Raw genomic sequence first — 19,878 nt, 5'->3', positions numbered from 1 at the left:
ACCCCAAAAAAAAAAAATCCTGGTTAGGGAAGATATCGCGTTACTTTTTCATATGTTTAACTTTGGGAATATCTCTGATGAATGTTTACGGGAGTTAATTGTCTGAAGTGTTGATACTAGTTTCCTGATTTTGACAGAGATTATTCAACTTTTCTTGTGTCTGTTTTGTTAGTTGAATGATATTTGACATTGAGACAAACTAGTGAGCCACTTCATAAGAGTTCTCTTTATTTGTTTTTGGGGGATGATGCAATCATTTACTACCATTTTAGTATCTACCATTTAGTATCTTTATTATTAGTGTACAGTGGTTCCTCCTTGAATTTGTGTGATTGAAAGCATTCCCCCCTTTTCCCACTTGGTTCAATCATTCTTGTGCAGGGGCTTGAGCATGCAATCGCTGGAACTAGTCTATATGTTGTGGGGCCTAATGATGACGTGGAAGACATCAAAGAAGCAGCTATGGAAGATATGAGGTCAGTGATGAACAGGATTGATAAAAGAGGGGAAGGAGTTTATGTTCAAGCGTCTACGCTTGGATCATTGGAAGCTTTGCTGGAGTTCTTGAAAACCCCCGAAGTAAGCATACCTGTCAGTGGAATTGGCATAGGCCCTGTGCATAAGAAGGATGTCATGAAAGCTAGTGTTATGCTTGAGAAGAAGAAAGAGTATGCAACAATCTTGGCCTTTGATGTAAAAGTGACACAAGAAGCTCGGGAACTTGCGGATGAAGTTGGTGTCAAAATTTTTATTGCTGATATTATTTATCACCTGTTCGATCAGTTTAAGGCCTACATCGACAATATCAAAGAAGAAAAAATGAAGGAAGTTGCTGAAGAAGCAGTCTTCCCCTGTCTGCTCAAGATCGTACCTAATCGTGTCTTCAACAAGAAGGATCCAATTGTTCTAGGAGCTGATGTTCTTAAGGGCATCGTCAAGGTATTAACTTTTGCATCCCTATATCTTGGTTCACGGAATCTCATTCACTAAACATACAAAAATAACAGATTCTCTGAAGCCTGTCCACGAAATGTGGTAATATCAGCAGGCCGATACGAACAAACAATTGGTGATTTATATTTGTTTTCTCTAATTGACACTTCCATTGGGTTGGGAAAAGGATCTTGCATGCTCACATTTATTTCCTGGTTAAAATCACATTTATTTCCTGGTTAAAAGTGTAATGTCCTGATGTCTTATAAAGCTGTTCTGACATAAAAACAGGCTTATGTATCAGTATCTCTGTAAGTATGCCCTACTATTTTATTAGCTGAAACTACGCTGTGGTCATGGTTTTGGACTCTTAATTTACTTGTTGTGTGTTCGGAAGTAATTTTCTTAAATTAATTGAAGTTCTCTATGATTTCTTATAAGTGATTTCCTTTCTTCTTTTCTTTGGATTGGCTAACACTTGTAAAACTTATGTTTACATGTATCTGTTTCTCTGTAATTCTTCTGAAAAGTTAAGTTTACGATTTTGGTTACATAAGCCTCTTTTGGAAGCTATAGCAAGTGGTATCAATAGAATCTAGGTTACTGCTGGTTTTTTTCCTGTTATTCTCTGTCAAAATTTTTTTGAGCATACCCCAATGTTCTTTTGTACCTTGCTTTTGTATGCCCGAGCTTGGGGTTTTTACTTTGTTTTGTCTAAGAGATGTTTACTTTACAGGGTACTGCCAGATTTCCTTCTAATTGCTAAGTGGCCATTTTCCTATGTCACTGATTTTCTCATACTTTTGACCTTTGCTGCGCACTTAACAAGTTATCGCAGTCAAGAGTTGTTTGCATTTTCTTAATTCTCTTCTCCCTTTTTTTAATAATGTGCAATACTGTTCTCCCATTCACATCTGTGTTTCATGTTTTGTTGTTCTTTTGTCGAGTGGTTTACTTGGATTAAGCTTTCCACTGTTAACATATTTGACAGTTGTAGAGCCAAATGCTCTTTTATCCATCTTCGTTCATAGAATGCACATGCTTCTTAATGTTGGAGTCCTCATTTTGATGAACTTAATTTGAATAGGTCGGGACTCCAATATGTATTCCACAGAGGGAATTCATTGATATTGGTCGGATCGCATCCATCCAGAACAACCATAAGCCTGTTGATTATGCCAAGAAAGGACAACAAGTGGCCATTAAGGTATGAAGCCATATGTTGGTTGATATCTATTTTTGCATAAATTGATAGAAATGTGCTAACAATTTACTTCATTAGTTCTTAGCAACTTGGATATTTTTTGCTTCTATGCACATAGGTTCTCATCTTGTGCCTTAAATTGCAGATAGTTGGAACTAACCCAGAGGAGCAACAGAAGATGTTTGGTCGGCATTTTGATATTGAAGACGAGCTTGTTAGCAAAATCTCTAGAAGATCCATTGACATTCTCAAGGCCAATTTTCGGGTACGTAAATTTACCTTATGGTGAACCTCCCTTTCACGGAGGCAGCTTTAGATTCTTGCTCCCTTTTGTTTAGGCTAACGCTCACATTTACTTGCTGCGTCTTTAAAACCCTACAGAACGACTTGTCTGTTGAAGATTGGAGGCTCGTGAATAATCTGAAGAACCTATTCAAGATTCAATGAGACGTTTCGAAGCTTTGCAAGTAGCATAGGCCTTGAATTCTTTTGGGGCACTGCATTGGTGCTCTGCAGTTCATCAGACAATAAGCAGTGATTTGGTTAGGAGTTTGGACTCGAGATAGAAGGGCGCATAATGCATTCTTTGTAGACTGATTGTCGAATCGAAACGATGTTACTCGTTAGTTTCAGTTGCAACAGTATACTGGTATTTGGTACTGAAGTAGTGAAAACTCACATATTATTCTTTTTGACAGCATGTGCGTGTGAGAGATTATATCAAAGAACTATGAGATATGGCCTGCTATATCTTGCTATTGCTTCCAAATAATTTCTTGGAATTTTATTCTTGGTGTTCTTTCAAATGTTTGTATGCTATTTTATTATTCTAGAGCAGCATAAAGGGCAGTCCGGTGCACTAAACTCCCGCTATGTGCAAGGTCCGGGGAAATGGCCGGACCACAAGGATCTATTGTATGCAGTCTTGCCCTGTATTTCTGCAAGTGGCTGTTTTTATGACTCGAACCTGTGACCTCCTGATCATATGGCGGCAACTTTACTAGTTACGCCAAGATTCCTCTTCATTCTAGAGCAGTATCTTGCCTATAAAAGGCCAATAGCGTGTTGTTAGGTTTTTTCAAAATTATCCTGTATCGCCATTCAACTACTATCCTTACTCTATAAAATTGGAAGGGAAAAAAATACCTCAAGTAATTACAAGTTCAAATTACGACTTTTCCTAGTTAGGGCATCTCCAACCCTTGCACTATTTTTTACACCAAAATGGTCTATACACCAAAATAATGTAAAGTAACTCCAACCCATTACACTATTTTTTACGCCAAAAAATAATATTCCCTTTATATTCTTCTCTCTCTTTTATATTAATTTGTTTTCTTTATAAAACAAATCCTTTCTTAATACGTTTAATTTTTAAATAAATATAAATTATAAACAAATATCATACATTATACATATTAATGTATAATTCAAATAAAAATAAAATCATTATAAGCAAATATATACATTCTCATCCCATTATGTTATTTAGTGTATTTTTAATTTAATCTATGTCAGACGCTATTGTATTAAATATTTGCTTTTATGATAATCAATGAATATTGTGTTATTTATTAACAGCATATTATATTTCAGTTTTGTACTTTTCATTTTTTTGATGGTTATATATTTTTATACAATTATAATTTATAATAAAATTAACTTACAATTCTATATAAAAATAAAATATACGAAAATTAATTAATAAAAATTATATACCAAAATTAAAATATAAAATTAATATTATAAAGATATTACATAAAAACTATAATTAATTACAAAATTATAATATGTTAATTAAAAGTGGTAGATGATAAAAGATAATATTAAAAAAATGGTGAATAGTAATGGTGTTGATGAATAGTGTTACACCAAATTTTCACACACCAAAATGGTGTAAGAAATGGTGTTGGGTTGGAGCAAATAAACACCAAATCTTACACTAAAATGGTGTTTGGTGTCAAAATTGTTGTTGGGTTGGAGATGGTCTTAGTATTTTCTTCCCACAACAATTGAAATCGTAAATAATCTTGTTATTAGAAATTTAGAATCATAGGACACAAAATTCATAATTAAGGCTAATGAACACTTAACACTTACAAATTCTACCAGAAGAACCAAAAGAATACAGAATTCCATAGAGTTTAAATGAAAGGCAAAAATCAAAATTTATATTTATAATAAAGAGTAATCATAATATCTTGCATTTATTTCAAAGGAAAAGAAAAAATTCAGGGTGTAGTATTTTCAATTTTATGTAAGACACTTGAAATTTTATTATTTTTACCTTTTCAAAGAAAATGAGAGAGATGCAAGTTTTCATAAATACCTGTAATCTGATCTACCACTATATATAATTGAATTGCAGCTCCACTTAAAATATTGAGTTTTATCGCTTTCCACCTAATTATTGTATCATCCAATCTAATAATATATACAACAACAATCTCTTCTCTATCTATTTTTTTATTTTTTATTTTTATAAATAAGCCCACGAGGGGTGGTGAATCTTTCAATGCATCATTAATTATTGGTGACCTATGTCATTAAATATCCTCTAAATTAGATGGTTCCATTAGTGCCTTGTTCTTTTTTCTTTTTCTCCTTTCCCAAATACCTTGTCCAATTTCCTCTCTTGTTGAACTAATCAACGACAAAGACAGATCCCAAATTTAAATTTGATAAATTATTTTAATAGTTTTTTTTTGAAAATAAGGATTCAAAACTTAAAATATATACTATTTTTAAAGATCTTTCACACATATTTATGATTAATGACTAGTGCGTTGCACGTGTATCTCATGCTAATTAGAGTTAAATCGCCCAGTGATTTTTTAAAAACCCAAATCAGAACACTTACGGGATTTCTCAAAATTTTACAAGACTTCTTCTTCTCCATAGCTCCTAGGCGATCCTTGAAGCACTTTTTCACTAAAACCTCTTGGGTAAGTAATTTTTAACTCGTTTCCTTCCATTTTCATCAACATCTAATGAATTTCGAGGCCTAAAACATATGATTGAGGGTAGAAAATTAGGGATTTGGGTAGAGTTAGGACTTTTTGATTTTTCTTGATTTAGACCTCGTTTTGGGGTCGAATTTGAAAATAAATTATATATTCGGGCTTGTGGGTGAATGGGTGATTTGATTTTGGTCCGAACCTCGTGTTTTGACCAAGCGGGTCCGGGGTCGATTTTTGAGTTTTTGGAAAAATTGATGGAAAAGCTATAATTAGGCATTGGGTTCGCATTGTTTAGCATTTATTGATGTATTGAAGTCATTTATATATAGATACAATCGATTTGGAGCCAAATTTGAGAGGAAAAACGGTAATTGAGGAGTGAATTGGCCGTGGAAGTTTGAGGTAAGTGTTCGGTCTAACCTTAGCTTGAGGGATTAGGAGTTGAGTCATATTTGCTATGTGTTTCTTGTTGAGTACGACGTATAAGCATGGTGAAGAGTATCTATACGTTGGAGTCTGGCATGATCGTGAGTCTTAAGTTGATAATTGTTGAATTCTTGAATGATGCTATGTTTGAAATAATGAGTAAATCGGTAGTATTGAGCAAAGGCTTAGTTTATTCCCGTGGAAGTTAATTATGAGTTAGAATGATGGTAATAGAAATGATTAGAAGTTGAATTGCGATTGGTTATAGCTGATTGTCCCTTGCCGGGATAGTGTAATCTATAGTTAATCCGTTGCCGGAATTATTGTTGTGAACACTGTAAGCTATATGTTTGGAACGGGTTGCGCGCCATAAAATTTTTATTAATGAATAATATATATATATATATATATATATATATATATATATATATATATGTATATATATATATGGATCGGGTTGCACGCCGCAACAGATTAGATTGGATCGGGTTGCACACCGCAATAGATATTATATATATTGGATCGGGTTGCAAACCGCAACAGATATTATATATTGGATCGGGTTGCACGCCGCAACAAATATTATGTTGGATCGGGTTGCACGCCGCAACAGATATATTATATTGATTGGATCGGGTTACACGCCGCAACAATTATATATATACATATGGATCGGGTTGCGCGCCGCAACAGTATTATTATTATATTGTTTTAGATACGGTACTGTTCCTTCGTATTTAATTGGTTCCTGCTAAATTGACTTGTTTCCCCGAAGCATGTACCCCCCTCCCTTTTAACTACTTATTACTTGTTTATTTTTCCGCCATATATTATATAACTGCACAGGTTTATCTGGAGTGTAGTCCTAGCCTCGTCACTATCTCGCCGGGGTTAGGCCAAACACTTACCAGCACATGGGGTCGGTTGTGCTGATACTACACTTTGTACTTATGTACAGATACCGGAGCAGCATACGATGCGCAACAGTAGTTCGGGAGCCAACCTTCAATCCACGAGATCCCGAGGTAGTCCTGCAGGCGTTCGTAGGCCCGACATCTCTTCTATCTACTTGGATGCACTATATCCTTTTTGTACTCGACACAGATTTTATTTCCTTGTTCAGACACTTGTATGTAGCACTCTTAGTAGTTCATGGATGTTGTGACACCAGTTCTTGGGTAGATGCACATGTCGATTTTCGCATTATTTTTCAGTTTATTTAATTTAAGTCTTCCACTTTAATTTCATATTCCGCTGTTATTTAAATATTTAACACTTGTTGCTATGATTGATAAAAGGATTTAAAATAAAGAAGTTAGGAGTTTATCATTTGTGGCTTGCCTAGCTTCTACGAGTAGGCGCCATCACGACCCCGAGGGTGGGAAATCCGGGTCGTGACAAGTTGGTATCAGAGCTCTAGGTTACATAGGTCTCACAATTCACGGACATGCTCGATAGAGTCTGAGGGATCGGTATGAAGACGTCTGTATTTATCCCAGAGGCTACGGAGCTAGGAAAACTTCACATTTGTTCTTTCTTGTCGTGCAGTTTTGTTTCTCAAATGCTAATTGAATTCCTACTCTGTTCTTTCGCAGATGGCGAGAACGCGCGCTTCCTCATCTACCGCTCAACAGCCCGAGCCCCCATCAGCAGCTCCTACGAGGGACAGAGGCCGAGGCCGAGGCCATGCTAGAGGGTGAGGCCAAGGCCATGCTAGAGGCCGAGGTAGGGGCAGAGCTCAGCCCCGAGCAGGAGCACCAGTGGCGGAGCCTCAGGTTGATTTTGACGAGGAGGTTCCGGCCCCAGCAGTTCCGGTGGGCCCAGCTCAAGTCCTAGAGGGGTTTATTGCTACCCCAGTTCTTCAGGATGCTCTGGTCCGGTTAGTGGGCCTCATGGAGAGTGTCACCCGAGCAGGCTTGTTTCCTGTAGCACCAGCCACTTCTCAGGCTGGAGGAGGAGCCCAGACTCCTGCTACTCGTACTCCGGAGCAGGTAGCTCCCCAGACTCAGACTCCAGCAGTTCAGCCAGTTAGAGCAACTCAGCCGGGCGTGGTAGCCCAGGCCGGTGATGGAGCAGCTATGTCTGCCGATGTTTTGTGGAGATTGGATAGGTTCACCAAGCTCTTCACTACTACCTTCAGCGGTGTATCTACCGAGGATCCTCAAGATTACCTGGACAACTACCACGAGGTTCTTCGGAACATGGGTATTGTTGAGACCAATGGGGTTGATTTCGCTACATTTCGCTTGTCTGGATCCGCCAAGACTTGGTGGAGGGATTGTTGCTTAGCTAGGCCAGCAGGATCACCAGCCTTGACATGGGAGCATTTCACACAGCTATTTCTAGAGAAGTTTCTCCCCATTACTCAGAGAGAGGCCTATCGGAGGCAGTTTGAGAGAGAGAGAGAGAGAGGGTTAGGAGGTTTATTTACGGCCTTATCCAGCCGATTCGTCTTCAGATGGCTAGGGAGGCTGGGAGNATATATATGATGATAGATGATGAAGGATTTCAGCACTCCTAATACTCTAGGTCCACCTATGATCATAGAGGTAGTTTGGTACATATATACACACACTACATGAACGTTCTCCCTTTTCAAAGCTCTGAAACCAAAGGCAGAAAGTCTCTGATTAGTAATGAAGGGGTCTGAACCAATCCATCACACATGCCTCAATGGTGTGTGGATGTATCAATAGTTGGCTAAAAGTACAGATTAAACTTCTATCTTTATTCAATTTTTGCTATTAGTTGAGATTGTTCTATCACTTTTATTCAATTTTATGTAATGGTTTACCTATTCTTAATGCATAAAAGAACAGAGAAAGAGAAACCAATGTGTTGATAAGGGGCTGCATAAAAAGCCATAATCATATGAGTGTTTGCAAAATTATAATAGCAATGTATTACTTTTAGCACGCGCAAAAAACTATTTATATTCAGTAGTAAAAAAAATATATAAAATTTGTATAATTTTTGTATATAACATACATAATGTATATATATACAAAAAAATATATATTTTTCGACTTTTATTTTGAGAGCGACTATATAATATCATTTTCTCTAATTATAAGCTGTATGGATCCCATCAGCTAGACACATATCAAACAATTTCTAATATTACACTCGTAACCAAATCCAGATCACCAGGTAAGACACACCTCTCCATCTATCTGCAAAATCTTTTTCCATCATATAATATAATAATGGTATTAAGAAAATAAAACATGATCATGATAACAAATCTTTCCAAGAAAATTAAAAAAATGGATAGTGGTCGATATTGCTTAGAAATGACAATTTATTAATTTGGTTTGCTTAAACCTCGGAATCTTTGCTTACATGGATGCTTTTTAGGGATATAAATATAATCAATAAGATTTTCTCTAATTGATTATGTTGTGTTGTGTCAATTAAAAGATATGGTTGTTGATATTGAGTTTAGGCTCCTATTTATTTATTTACGTTTTTTCATAAGTAGGGGGAGGAATCTGTTGTTCAACTACGGATAGTACGTATAATCCCATTATTTATACCTACATATATTCGTAGCCAAATGTTAGTATTATAGACTTGGATAAATCGAAATTGTGTTGTCTAATATACACTTATAAGTTATCATCATATAAATAATATCATAGGATAGACAACAAATAGTTAATCATTATCGGAGGATAATTACCATGTAGTAATTAAGTATAACTAAATACATCATATCATCATCATCATTACACTATATTATAAGTGTAAAGTCCAAAGTTGAAAATTAAATTATCAAAATACTCATAAAAAATTAAACTACCATTTTAAACCCAATCTAATCCGACAAGAATTTCTATACAAGTGAACACTTTCGATTAAAAAGGAATACAAAATAGTAAATTACCCCTTTGAAAACAATAAAATAGATACATTGTATTGGTGCAAACTCAAATTTGGTGATGCGTAAAGTCCATTAAAACCTTAGTATACGTTGTGTAAGTCGAAACAATTGATTTCACCAACTTCAGAATTTGTGTTAACCATTTTAGCATTTCATTGTCTACCCTTAAACCGTTTCTACACTTGCATTAGTTTTAATATATTAGTCACCACCAATTCAATCAATTGACTAGCTTGGAAGAAAAGAATGTGGTAAGTTTTATTTTCTTTTGTATGCCAGTTTTTGCCATAACAGATGCTAAAGGAACAAATTGATATCTTCTTATACAAGAATCACTTGTCTTGACCACAAGCAATCGTAATAGTCATTACGATTTAAGACTTATTTCTGCTTAATAATAAGGTATGCAGATCTACTACTAAAAGTATTGCTAACATGATTTGGATCGATCTGTATTCGTTTTGATCGAAGATGTGATTTTTTTATTTTCTTTTTTAGGGTCTTCTATATATTGTTCGTTTAGCTACTTTGGAGACTTTTCTTTTTCTTTTTCTTTAGAGGTTTGAACTCACTGTATATTTAGTACTTTTTAGTCATGATCTTGAGATGACTCTATTGTTTTGATCCCGTAGTACATGTTTTCTTTTCTTTTCCATTTTAAATGACAAAATTATTTTCTTATCTTAGATGGATATCTCTAACTTATGCAGGAGATTATGATTCTATAATTTCAATAGATTTTACATATGAATTCTGAAACCTAAGTCCTAACATCATTTGAAGGGTAAAACCTTGCAGCTAAAGATTAGCTAAGTCAATTATCTGATAGATTTTCCTTCTGATATGAAATAACGTTACTCTGCACATGATCAACTTACCGAGTAGCCATGATTTATTTTTAGTCTTTTTGCCATAATCACAGGAAATTTGTATTATTATTATTATTGTTTCGTTTTCTATTTACTAATTACACAATCCAGGTAGCAGTTTTGCCTCATATATAGCAAATGAAGTCTGGTTTGGTTTATCTACATGCAAAACCGAGACTGATTAGATCTGTCTAAAATAGATAAATAGAATATCGACATAATAATCTAGGTTTATCCTTAATAAAAATTCAAGAAAGCATCTAAGGACTTTTGTGGAGCAAGGTTTCTTTTTCATATTTTTTTTATTTTTATTTTATAGCTTAAATATTTTTTATATAAATATTTATGTGATCTATTAAATTATTTACTAATTAACACAGATGATACAACATAACGCGCATGTTCCAAAACTAGTAGATATACATACATAAATATAAATGTATAGTTTAATATCCGAATCGAACGAAATTAAGGCTTAGTAAATAATACTAAATAAAAAGTTTATAGTAATAAGTTGCATCAATTAGGATAGGGTTCAAATCTTACCAAGGGCATCTTTTTCTTAATTTCTTCCCCTTCGTCCTATTGGACAGGGGTAGATCTATCTTATATGTACCTAGTAACTTTTTTTCAGATTTTATATGTATATTGAAAAATTTAATAAAAATTATAAATATTTAATTGTGAACCAAATTTATTATTGTACATTAAATTAAAATCACTTTAAGAACTCATAAACCTCGGATTTTGCAACTCCTTTGTATGAGGGTTCATTCTCCCCTTAATAATAATTTTTTTTATTTGAACGAAAAAGCTGTTCCTCCAAAGTGTGAACTGGGATATAGAAATAATGACCAGTACTACATATCACATCATATGTTTTTTTCTTTGTTTATGGAAAATAGTGTATATATATATATATAGAGAGAGAGAGACAGAGACAGCCCCACTGAAGATCTCAAACCCTAACCAACATATCTTTTGCTTTATATAAAGAAATTTAGAAAAAAAAAAAAAAGTTAAGGAGGAAACACTGTATGGATCCTCTCTCAGAAATCTTCTCTTTTCACAAAATCCAAGAATATGATATTTATCATCAGGAGATTCAGATCCCTTCTACTCCATGTCAATTACCCCAACAAGATTTGGTCAAGATTATTGGCACTAATTCCTTGCCAAGAAATGATACTATTAAAAAGAAAAGATCAAGAAGATTATTATCAAGTGTTTCAACAGAGAGTACTAGTAATGAGACCATGGATCAAAACAAGCTCATCAGAATAATTGCACATAGAGATGTTGAAAGACAAAGGAGACAAGAAATGGCTAATCTTTATACTTCTCTTAGATCACATCTTCCTCTTGAATTTCTCAAGGTATATATCCAGTTCATATTTTTTCTTTAATTATTACTCTTGCTAGAGAGAGTTTATGGTGTAAAAAACTTATGTACTGTATGGGCAGCTGTCATCCGACACTACTAGAAAATAATATAAAGAAGGAGATCTTTGGAGCAACAGTAAAATTGTTTCCGTGTGACCTATAGATCACGGGTTCGAGCGGTGGAACCGGTCACTAATAATGCTTGCATTAAGTTAGGCTGTCTACTCGGGGTCCGGCCCTTCCCCAGACTCCGGGTGAACACGGGATGTCTTGTGCACCAGGCTATTCTTTTTATGCGAAACACCGTTTGTGCAACACAAGATAGAAAATTACAAGCTGGATTGTAAGAATATGTCGATATCGGTTTTGCAAAATTCTGCATATGCTTATGTGAAAAACTTGTATAAAACCCTAGTTATGTATGTTGATCTAACATTTTTTATTTAATTAGGGGAAACGTTCGGCATCAGACCATTTGGAACAAGCGATGAATTACATCCAACACCTTGAGAATAGTATTAATGATTTGGAAAAAAAGAGAGACAAGCTGAAACTTTTGGCCCATTATTCCAACAGGGAGGATAAGGAAAGCATCCATAAATATAATTTAGACGAGTATTTGACAGTGAATCCTTGTCAAGATGGTGTGGAGATTTTGATCATAAAAAAGTTTGGAAAAGAAGGGCTTCCTCTTTCAAAAGTGGTTGAAGAACTCGTGAAGAGAAAATTAAATGTTGTTACTTGTGTTTCTACTAAAGTAGATGAAACATCCCTCCACAAAATTCAGGTTGAGGTATATATATATATATATATACACACACTATCAAATAAACACTTCTCTTTTGAAAAAAAAAGATGATATACAAATATTTTTCTTGCAAAATGCTTTTATAAGCCACAATTATTTGAGTGTTTAACAAGAACACATAATTAATATAACATGTTTAATTTTGTTGTGTTAACTTAGCCTTTGGAAACTACATTAATTCTTGTTGCATGGACCTTTCGCATTGGTGTTTTCCCAATGACATGAAACAACTTTTTATTATTGCCAAAACATTCAACATTTAGCAAATGAAAAATATTGTTGGCAAAACATTTCAATCTTATAGTAACTATCAGGTCATTTAAAAAATAACTATAGGTAATATCCATATAAAAGTAGGATTTAGTAACCTGAAAATAAGGCAGAATACTTGTTACAACGAGTTAGTATAGTAAAAAAAAAAAAAAAAAAGTTCACTCAATCCAGAGTTTAGGTATGTGGCATCTTTATCTCAATAATTAATATTTCACCTTCATTACTATTAATCTTTGCAGGTCACTGATGTTTCATGCATGGATGTATCTACACTTGAAGAAAAGCTAGCCGAAATGATCCTTAATTTGTCTTAAATGGAGGTTCATGAGTAATGGTGACAATGTTGAGTATAAGGAGAGGTAGAGATAGACTGAATAAGTATTGAGAAGAGGTGATTACACAAGATATATGGATTATTTTTAGCTTACCGAGAACATGACTCTTGATAGGATAAAAATCGAGAATTAGGGTAAAAGATTAATAGGTAATCGAGCGTATTTCTTTTTCATACAGTAGTATTAGTATTATTCTCGTATTTTCTTATTTTTAGATTTTTATTACTACCAGTTGTTTCTTTTGCTTCGATAATCTTATAATCTTGATATTGTTATTGGTTTCTTTTTTCATGGCTACTTCACTACCATATTTCTTTTTCAAAACTGTCGTGATTATGCTTTTCTTGAGTCGAGAATATATCAGAAACAACCTTTCTATCTTTACAGGTTAGGGTAAGGTCTACGTATACACTACTCTCCCCAGATCTTACTTGTGAGATTACACTGGGTTATGGTTGTCGTTGTGGGAGGTTCATGAGTAACTTCGGATTACTGGGCATTGGTTTCTACTAAAACTTTACTCCAAGGCCAGAGATTTTCGAATAATCTTTATAGTGTAATTCTTTCACCTAAAAAGATACTAATTACAAGTAACTGTAGTGTTCATAATAAAGGGGATTATTAACATGGAAGATAATTTAGATAACTTGTTACAATACATTAAAATAGTGTAAATATTCTTATCATTGTCATTGTATATAAGTTAAATCCTTTCTAAAATTGAGGGTAAACTCATGTTATCTTTGATGGTTTAAAAATCACTGAAGGATATATAAATTGGTTAGCATTTGCATTAATATTCAAAAATGGCTCTGAACGTACAACATATCATATAATGAATCCTTGCAGTTCAATGCTCTATCTGGACTAGTAGAGGCGGAACCGAAATTTTAATTTTATGAATTGTGTAAGTTTTCTAGATCAATATTGTCAAAAACGCACATTTCCCCGTAATGAAATTATGTGATTTGTAATACATATTATCCTTGGTCGCTATAGTTTCTTTGTTGTCACGATCTAAAATCCATTATAGATCGTGATGGCGCCTAACACCGCCACACCGCCGTCAGGCAAGCCAATGGTGATTAATCAACTTAGTTATTCATTTTTTTTTGAAATCATAAGTCTCATTCGATAAATAGAGTAAAATCTGATACTTGTAGAAAACCCGTGATTTTATTTACCAATTTCAGTAAAAATATAAATTTACAAGGTGAAATGACAATAATTGCGTGAACTACAATAATGAACATTCAGTAGGAACTCCCAAAATCCGGTGTCACAAGTGCATGAGCATCTACTACGAAATATAATAGAATACAATATCTGTCTGGAGTACAAGTTAGACAGGAGAATGTAAGTAACTCTGATGGAGACTCTGTATGCTGCAGATCGTAACATGGAATGCAACCCACTGTAAAATCCCCGCAATAGTTGCGCCCCTGCGCCCAGAGGACCACCAGAAAGTATAGCAAGTGTAGCATGAGTACGTAAATCAATGCGTACCCAGTAAGTGTCTAGCCTAACCCCAGAGAAGTAGTGACGAGCGATCGAAATCGACACTTAGTAGTGATCCGATATATCAAGTGCAATAGAAAGTAAACAAGTATGAGGCATGGTAAATAATCAGTGTAAACAGATATAGGTACGTGGTAGGATCCTCCTCTGAACAGTAACCCCAAGCTCTCAATTATCAGTTACCTCCTTAACCGGAGTACATATGTAAAATGGTCCCCACCAGATAGATCGTCACAACTCAAATCGGGAAAATTCACGGATCTGATGGCTTCTTGTTAAATATTAAGCGCAACACTGCCGAGGCAAACGACCCGATCCCATAAGAGTATTTATAGAAATGCCGAGGCGAATGACCCGATCCCATCAAAACGTGTACACTGCCGAGTGTCGAACGACACACACCATAGATGCATATATTATACTACCGAGGCGAACGACCCGCTCCCATAAGAATATGATACTTTCCCACTCACGAATATACGTGTGAGTTATGAAATTCAAACAAGTTTTTCGAAGAAAATGCACAACGCGAGAGAAGTTCGTAAAGGAAGCACAATTATTCGACGGATTATCAAGTAGCTCATCACATCTTTACAATAGTGACTCTATCACCCTATGCAAGTCTAGTCTCAAATCATAACGCAAAATAAAGGAACTAAATGAGCAAAGATAACTAAAATAGTACAATTATAGCATGGCGTGAATCTAAGTCTACCGGACATAATCAGGAATTCTATCATACGCACGGACACTCGTCACCTCATACGTGCGCAACTCCAACAACATGTAGCACATAAGAATATAACACCTACCGGGTAAATCCCCCTCACAGGGTTAGATAGGAGACTAACCTCGCTTGGAAATCCGATAACTGGCTTCAACGCCTTTCTAACACCTCAAACCGATGCCAAACGATCCGAAAATAATCAAACATCGTGCAAACAAATCAAAATATACTCCAATACTCATAATTTAATAGTTAGAAATAAATTCCCAACTCCTCAAGAAAAGTCAACAAAGTCAACCCACGGGCCCACGCGTTTGGATTTTAAAAATTATCGAAAATAATTATTACCCATAACTTATATAGTTTATATTCCCAAAATCATCCAATTTCTTCCATGAATTGACCCTTAAATCAAGGATTTACCATTTCTCGACTTTGGGGCTCAAAATTCCAATTTCTACAATCCAAATATGGATAAAAATAATAACCAACGGAAATAATCATGGAAAAATATCAAAATAAAGGTCAGATATTTACCCCCTTGTTGAGACGAGAACAATGTCGCAAAAATCACCTTAAATGGAGCTTTAGAACTCAGGATATGCCCAAAATACTAAAATTCTCGGTTTAAAACACTGCCCAGATGATTTTTCTTCATCGTCTTCGCGGGAGACCTTCGCGTTCGCGAAGAGAAATTTTTCGCGTTGACCGGTCAACCCAGAAATCCTTCTTCGCGTTCGCAAAACGCCTCTCATGTTTGCGAAGAACAAATCTTTGCACCAGAAACCGGCAATTTTGTCTGACACGGAAATGGCGTAACTCTCTCATACAACATCGGAATTCGACGATTCTTGTTGCTATGGTTTCGTAATTATAATATGGATCTAATGGTTCAATCTAATCACAAATAATATGTTGTTTTCTCAATATGGTACCCTTTATGTCCAAAGAAATGATGTTGAAACATCAAATAAGAGGCCTCAAGTCACACTCGAGGCCTCCGGAACCCCATCCAATTACACAAACCAGTCCCAAAACATAACACGAACCTACTCGAGGCATCAAATTACACCAAACAACATCAAAGCCATGAATCAACGATCAAATCCTCCTTTTAACTTTCAATATTAAAACTTTGACCAACGCGTCCGAATCATACTTAAACATTCCGGAATGATGCCAAACTTTACGTACAAGTCACAAATCACGATAGAACCTATTCCAAGGCTCGGAACCCCAAATAGTCATCGATATCACCAAAGTCCACCGCAAACCAAACTTAGAAAATTCCAAAACCTTCAAAATGCCAACTTTCCACAATAAGCGCCGAAATGCTCCCGGGCTACCCGATACTCAACCCGAACATATACCCAAGTCCAAAATCATCATATGAACTTATTGTGTCACCACCCAAAATTCTCACCTTCGAGACCGTGATGGCACCTAACATTCCACTTGCTAGGCAAGCCAATGTTAGAGGATCTTTAAGCCAATTTAATTAATTTTAATAAGTAAAGTCAATTAAACCAAAATGAAACTAAAACCGAGTGAGGAATAACATAACAACCAATAATATTTAGTACAACCCGGATCTGGAGTCACAATTCACGAGCTTCTAGAATTTCTACAAACAGAGTCTGAAATAAGTACAATTGTCTCAAATGAAAAGAGCAATAAATAAGGGGAAATGGAAGGGAACTTTAAGGTCTGCGGACGCCAGCAGATCTACCTCGAGTGTCCAAGTTAGCCGATCCGAGATAATGCACCTTACGGGCAACTAGGACTAATACTAAAATCTGCACAAGAAGTGCAGAGTGTAGTATGAGTACAACCAACCACATGTACTCCGTAAGTGTCGAGCCTAACCTCAACCACAACTTTGCTTTTCGAACAAGCCTCCGAACCAAAAAAATCTAGCAAATTACCAACCAAACGATTCAAAATAATCCTTAGGAACTACCCACAATTGCAAAAGATTCAATTCAGGTCATTATTAAAAAAGTCAACAAAAGTCAACGTCTAGGCCCACTTGTTCCAAACCCAAAATTCAAACCAAAACCCGATTACCCATCCACCCCCGAGCCCCGTTATGTAATTTGTTTTGAAGTCCGACCTCAATTTGAGGTCTAAATCCCAATTTTACAAAAATCCCTAATTCTACCCAAACCCCCAATTTCCACCATGAAAACACTAGATTTTAGGTTGATATCTTATGAAATGTAATGAAAGATTGAAAGAAGATAGGTTGGGATCACTTACCAATGGATTGGGGAAGATGGGCTCTTGGGAAAATCGCCTCTAGGGTTTTCTTGTTTTGAAAATTTGAAGAATGAGAGAAAATCCCGTCTAACTCCTATTTGTTCAGTTGTAGATGTCGCGTGAACCCACACAAATGCGAAAAATACCTCACAATTGTGAAATCTTCGAACCTCTGCTTTCATCGCATTTGCGATGAAATGTTCACAAATGCGAACTCTGGTCTCCCTGCGAATGCGATCTTCTGATCGCAATTGCGATCCTTGCTGACTCAGGCATTCTTCGCAAATGCGAAGAAGTTCTTCGCAAATGCAAACCTGACAGAACTTTGGAACGTTCGCAATTGTGAACACTGACCTCGCGACGAGATCAGAGACCAGCACCAGAACTGAAGCATATCAGCAATGTTTCTAAGTCAAATTTCACTCCGTAGCCTATCCGAAACTCACTCGAGCCCTTGGGGCTCTAAACCAAACATGCACACAAGTCCAAAAACATCATACAAACTTTCTCACATGATCAAATTGCCAAATAACACCTAGCATTACGAATTGGACACCAAATCAAATAAAATTTTCAAGAAAACTCATGAACTTCTATTTTGACAACCGGGCGTCCGAATCACGTCAAACCGACTTCGTTTCTCACCAAATTTGTCAGACAAGTCATGAATATAATAATGGATATATACCAGGTTCCGAAACCAAAATACGGACCCGATATCAATAAAGTCAAACCTTTGTCAAACTTTCAAAGTCATTAAGCTTTTAAACTTCAATTTTTCAACAAAATAAGATAACTTGAGCTAGGGACCTCTGAATTCGATTCCGGGCATACGCCCAAGTCCCAAGTGAAGATACGGACCCACCAGAACTATTAAAATTACAGATTCCGGTCCGTTTTCTCAAAACGTTGACCGAAGTCAACTCAAATAGATTTTAAGGCAATATTTCATATGTTATCAATTTTTAATATAAAAGACTTCCGGAAAAACTGGACTACGCATGCAAATCGAGAAAGGCTAAAATGAGGCTTGAGGCTTTGAAACACATAATTAGGTTCTAAAACTCTAGATGACCTATGGGGTCATCACATTCTCCACCTCTAAAACAATCGTTCGTCCTCGAACGGACATAGAAAAGTACCTGAACTTGTGAAAAGGTGTGGATACCTACTCTGCATGTCCGGCTTGGACTCCCAAGTAGCTACCTCGACAGGCTGACCTCTCCACTGCACTCGAACTGAAGGATAACTCTTAGGTCTCAACTGACAAACCTGCCGGGCTAGAATAGCCACCGGCTCCTCGCCATAAGTCTAATCCTTGTCCAATTGGATAGAGCTAAAATCTAACATGTGGGACAGATCACCGTGATACTTCTGAGGCATGAAAACATGGAACACCGGAAGGACTACTGACAAACTAGGTGGAAATACGAGCTTGTAAGCCACCTCACCCACTTTTTGAAGAATCTCAAAAAGTCCGATATACCTAGGGCTCAACTTTCCCTTCTTTTAGAACCTCATCACACCCTTCATGAGTAAAACTTGGGGCAATATCCTCTCTCCGACCATGAATGCAACATCACGAACTCTACGGTCGTGTAACGACCCGACCGGTTGTTTTGAGCATTTTGCACATCGCTCGATTTTTTGAGGGCACGAGTAGCTCCGTATGATGTATTATGACTTATGTGAATCGTCGGTTTTGGTTATCAGGTTATTCAGAATTGATTTGGAAGAATGATTCTCAGCTTGAAGCTTTAAATTTGAAAAGTTTGACCAGGTTTGATTTTTTAAGAAATTTACCTCGAACTGGATTTCTAATGGTTTCATTAGCTAATTGAGGTGTGATTCATTGTTTCGATGTTGTTATGTGTGTTTGAGGCCTTGAGTAGGTCCACGTTATGCTATGTGACTTGTTGGTATGTTTGGACGGGGTCCCGAGGGGCTCGGGCATGTATCGGATTAATTTCGGATCATTTTCTTCAATGTTGTTATTGCTGGTTCTGGTGTGACCGCACCTGCGGTTGGTATACGCAGGTGCGGTGGTCACAGAAGCGATGAAGTGGTCGCAAGAGCAAAAATAATGTTGGGTGAGAAAGACCGCAAAAGCAGAGATTTGGGCGTATATGCGGATGCGTAGGTGCGAAGTGATGGAGCGCAGGAGCGAGGTTTTTCACAGGTGCGGATGGTGGCTCGCACCAGTGATGTCGCAGAAATGGGTATGGTGACCGCAGGTGCGAGGGTCGAGTCCTAAGTTGATTCCGCAGAAGCGGAGGTTATGTCGTAGAAGCGATACCACA

At 36.2% G+C, this 19,878-nt stretch overlaps 2 protein-coding genes across 4 annotated transcripts in view; both read left to right on the top strand.

The window, feature by feature from the left end:
• Positions 1-2,924, top strand: part of LOC109225423 (eukaryotic translation initiation factor 5B-like) — a 9,592-nt gene extending 6,668 nt beyond the window's left edge. For both annotated transcript variants that reach the window (XM_019390078.1, XM_019390080.1), the window contains exons 9-12: positions 382-939; positions 2,021-2,140; positions 2,283-2,402; positions 2,519-2,924. In XM_019390078.1, the coding sequence (XP_019245623.1) occupies positions 382-939; positions 2,021-2,140; positions 2,283-2,402; positions 2,519-2,584 (864 nt within the window). In that variant the 3' untranslated portion in view covers positions 2,585-2,924. The remainder of the gene's footprint in view (positions 1-381; positions 940-2,020; positions 2,141-2,282; positions 2,403-2,518) is intronic.
• Positions 11,239-13,319, top strand: LOC109225426 (transcription factor bHLH118-like). Of its 2 annotated transcripts, none has more exons than XM_019390084.1 (3): positions 11,239-11,651; positions 12,110-12,445; positions 12,979-13,319. In XM_019390084.1, the coding sequence occupies exons 1-3, from the start codon at positions 11,313-11,315 to the stop codon at positions 13,051-13,053; spliced, it is 750 nt and encodes a 249-aa protein (XP_019245629.1). In that variant the 5' UTR covers positions 11,239-11,312; the 3' UTR covers positions 13,054-13,319. The 2 variants fall into 2 exon arrangements, with proteins under 2 accessions (XP_019245629.1, XP_019245628.1); XM_019390083.1 differs by having other exon boundaries at positions 12,110-12,451.

The sequence above is a fragment of the Nicotiana attenuata genome, chromosome 5 (genome assembly GCF_001879085.1).
Source record: "Nicotiana attenuata strain UT chromosome 5, NIATTr2, whole genome shotgun sequence".
Taxonomy (NCBI): domain Eukaryota; kingdom Viridiplantae; phylum Streptophyta; class Magnoliopsida; order Solanales; family Solanaceae; genus Nicotiana; species Nicotiana attenuata.
This window is presented reverse-complemented; position numbering and strand designations above follow the sequence as displayed.

Coding starts and splice junctions, on each gene's coding strand:
- LOC109225426 (XM_019390083.1), top strand. CDS start 11,313: ATGGATCCTCTCTCAGAAATCTTCTCTTTTCACAAAATCCAAGAATAT. Junction 11,652..12,109: donor TTCCTCTTGAATTTCTCAAG/GTATATATCCAG, acceptor TTATTTAATTAG/GGGAAACGTTCGGCATCAGA. Junction 12,452..12,978: donor TCCACAAAATTCAGGTTGAG/GTATATATATAT, acceptor TAATCTTTGCAG/GTCACTGATGTTTCATGCAT.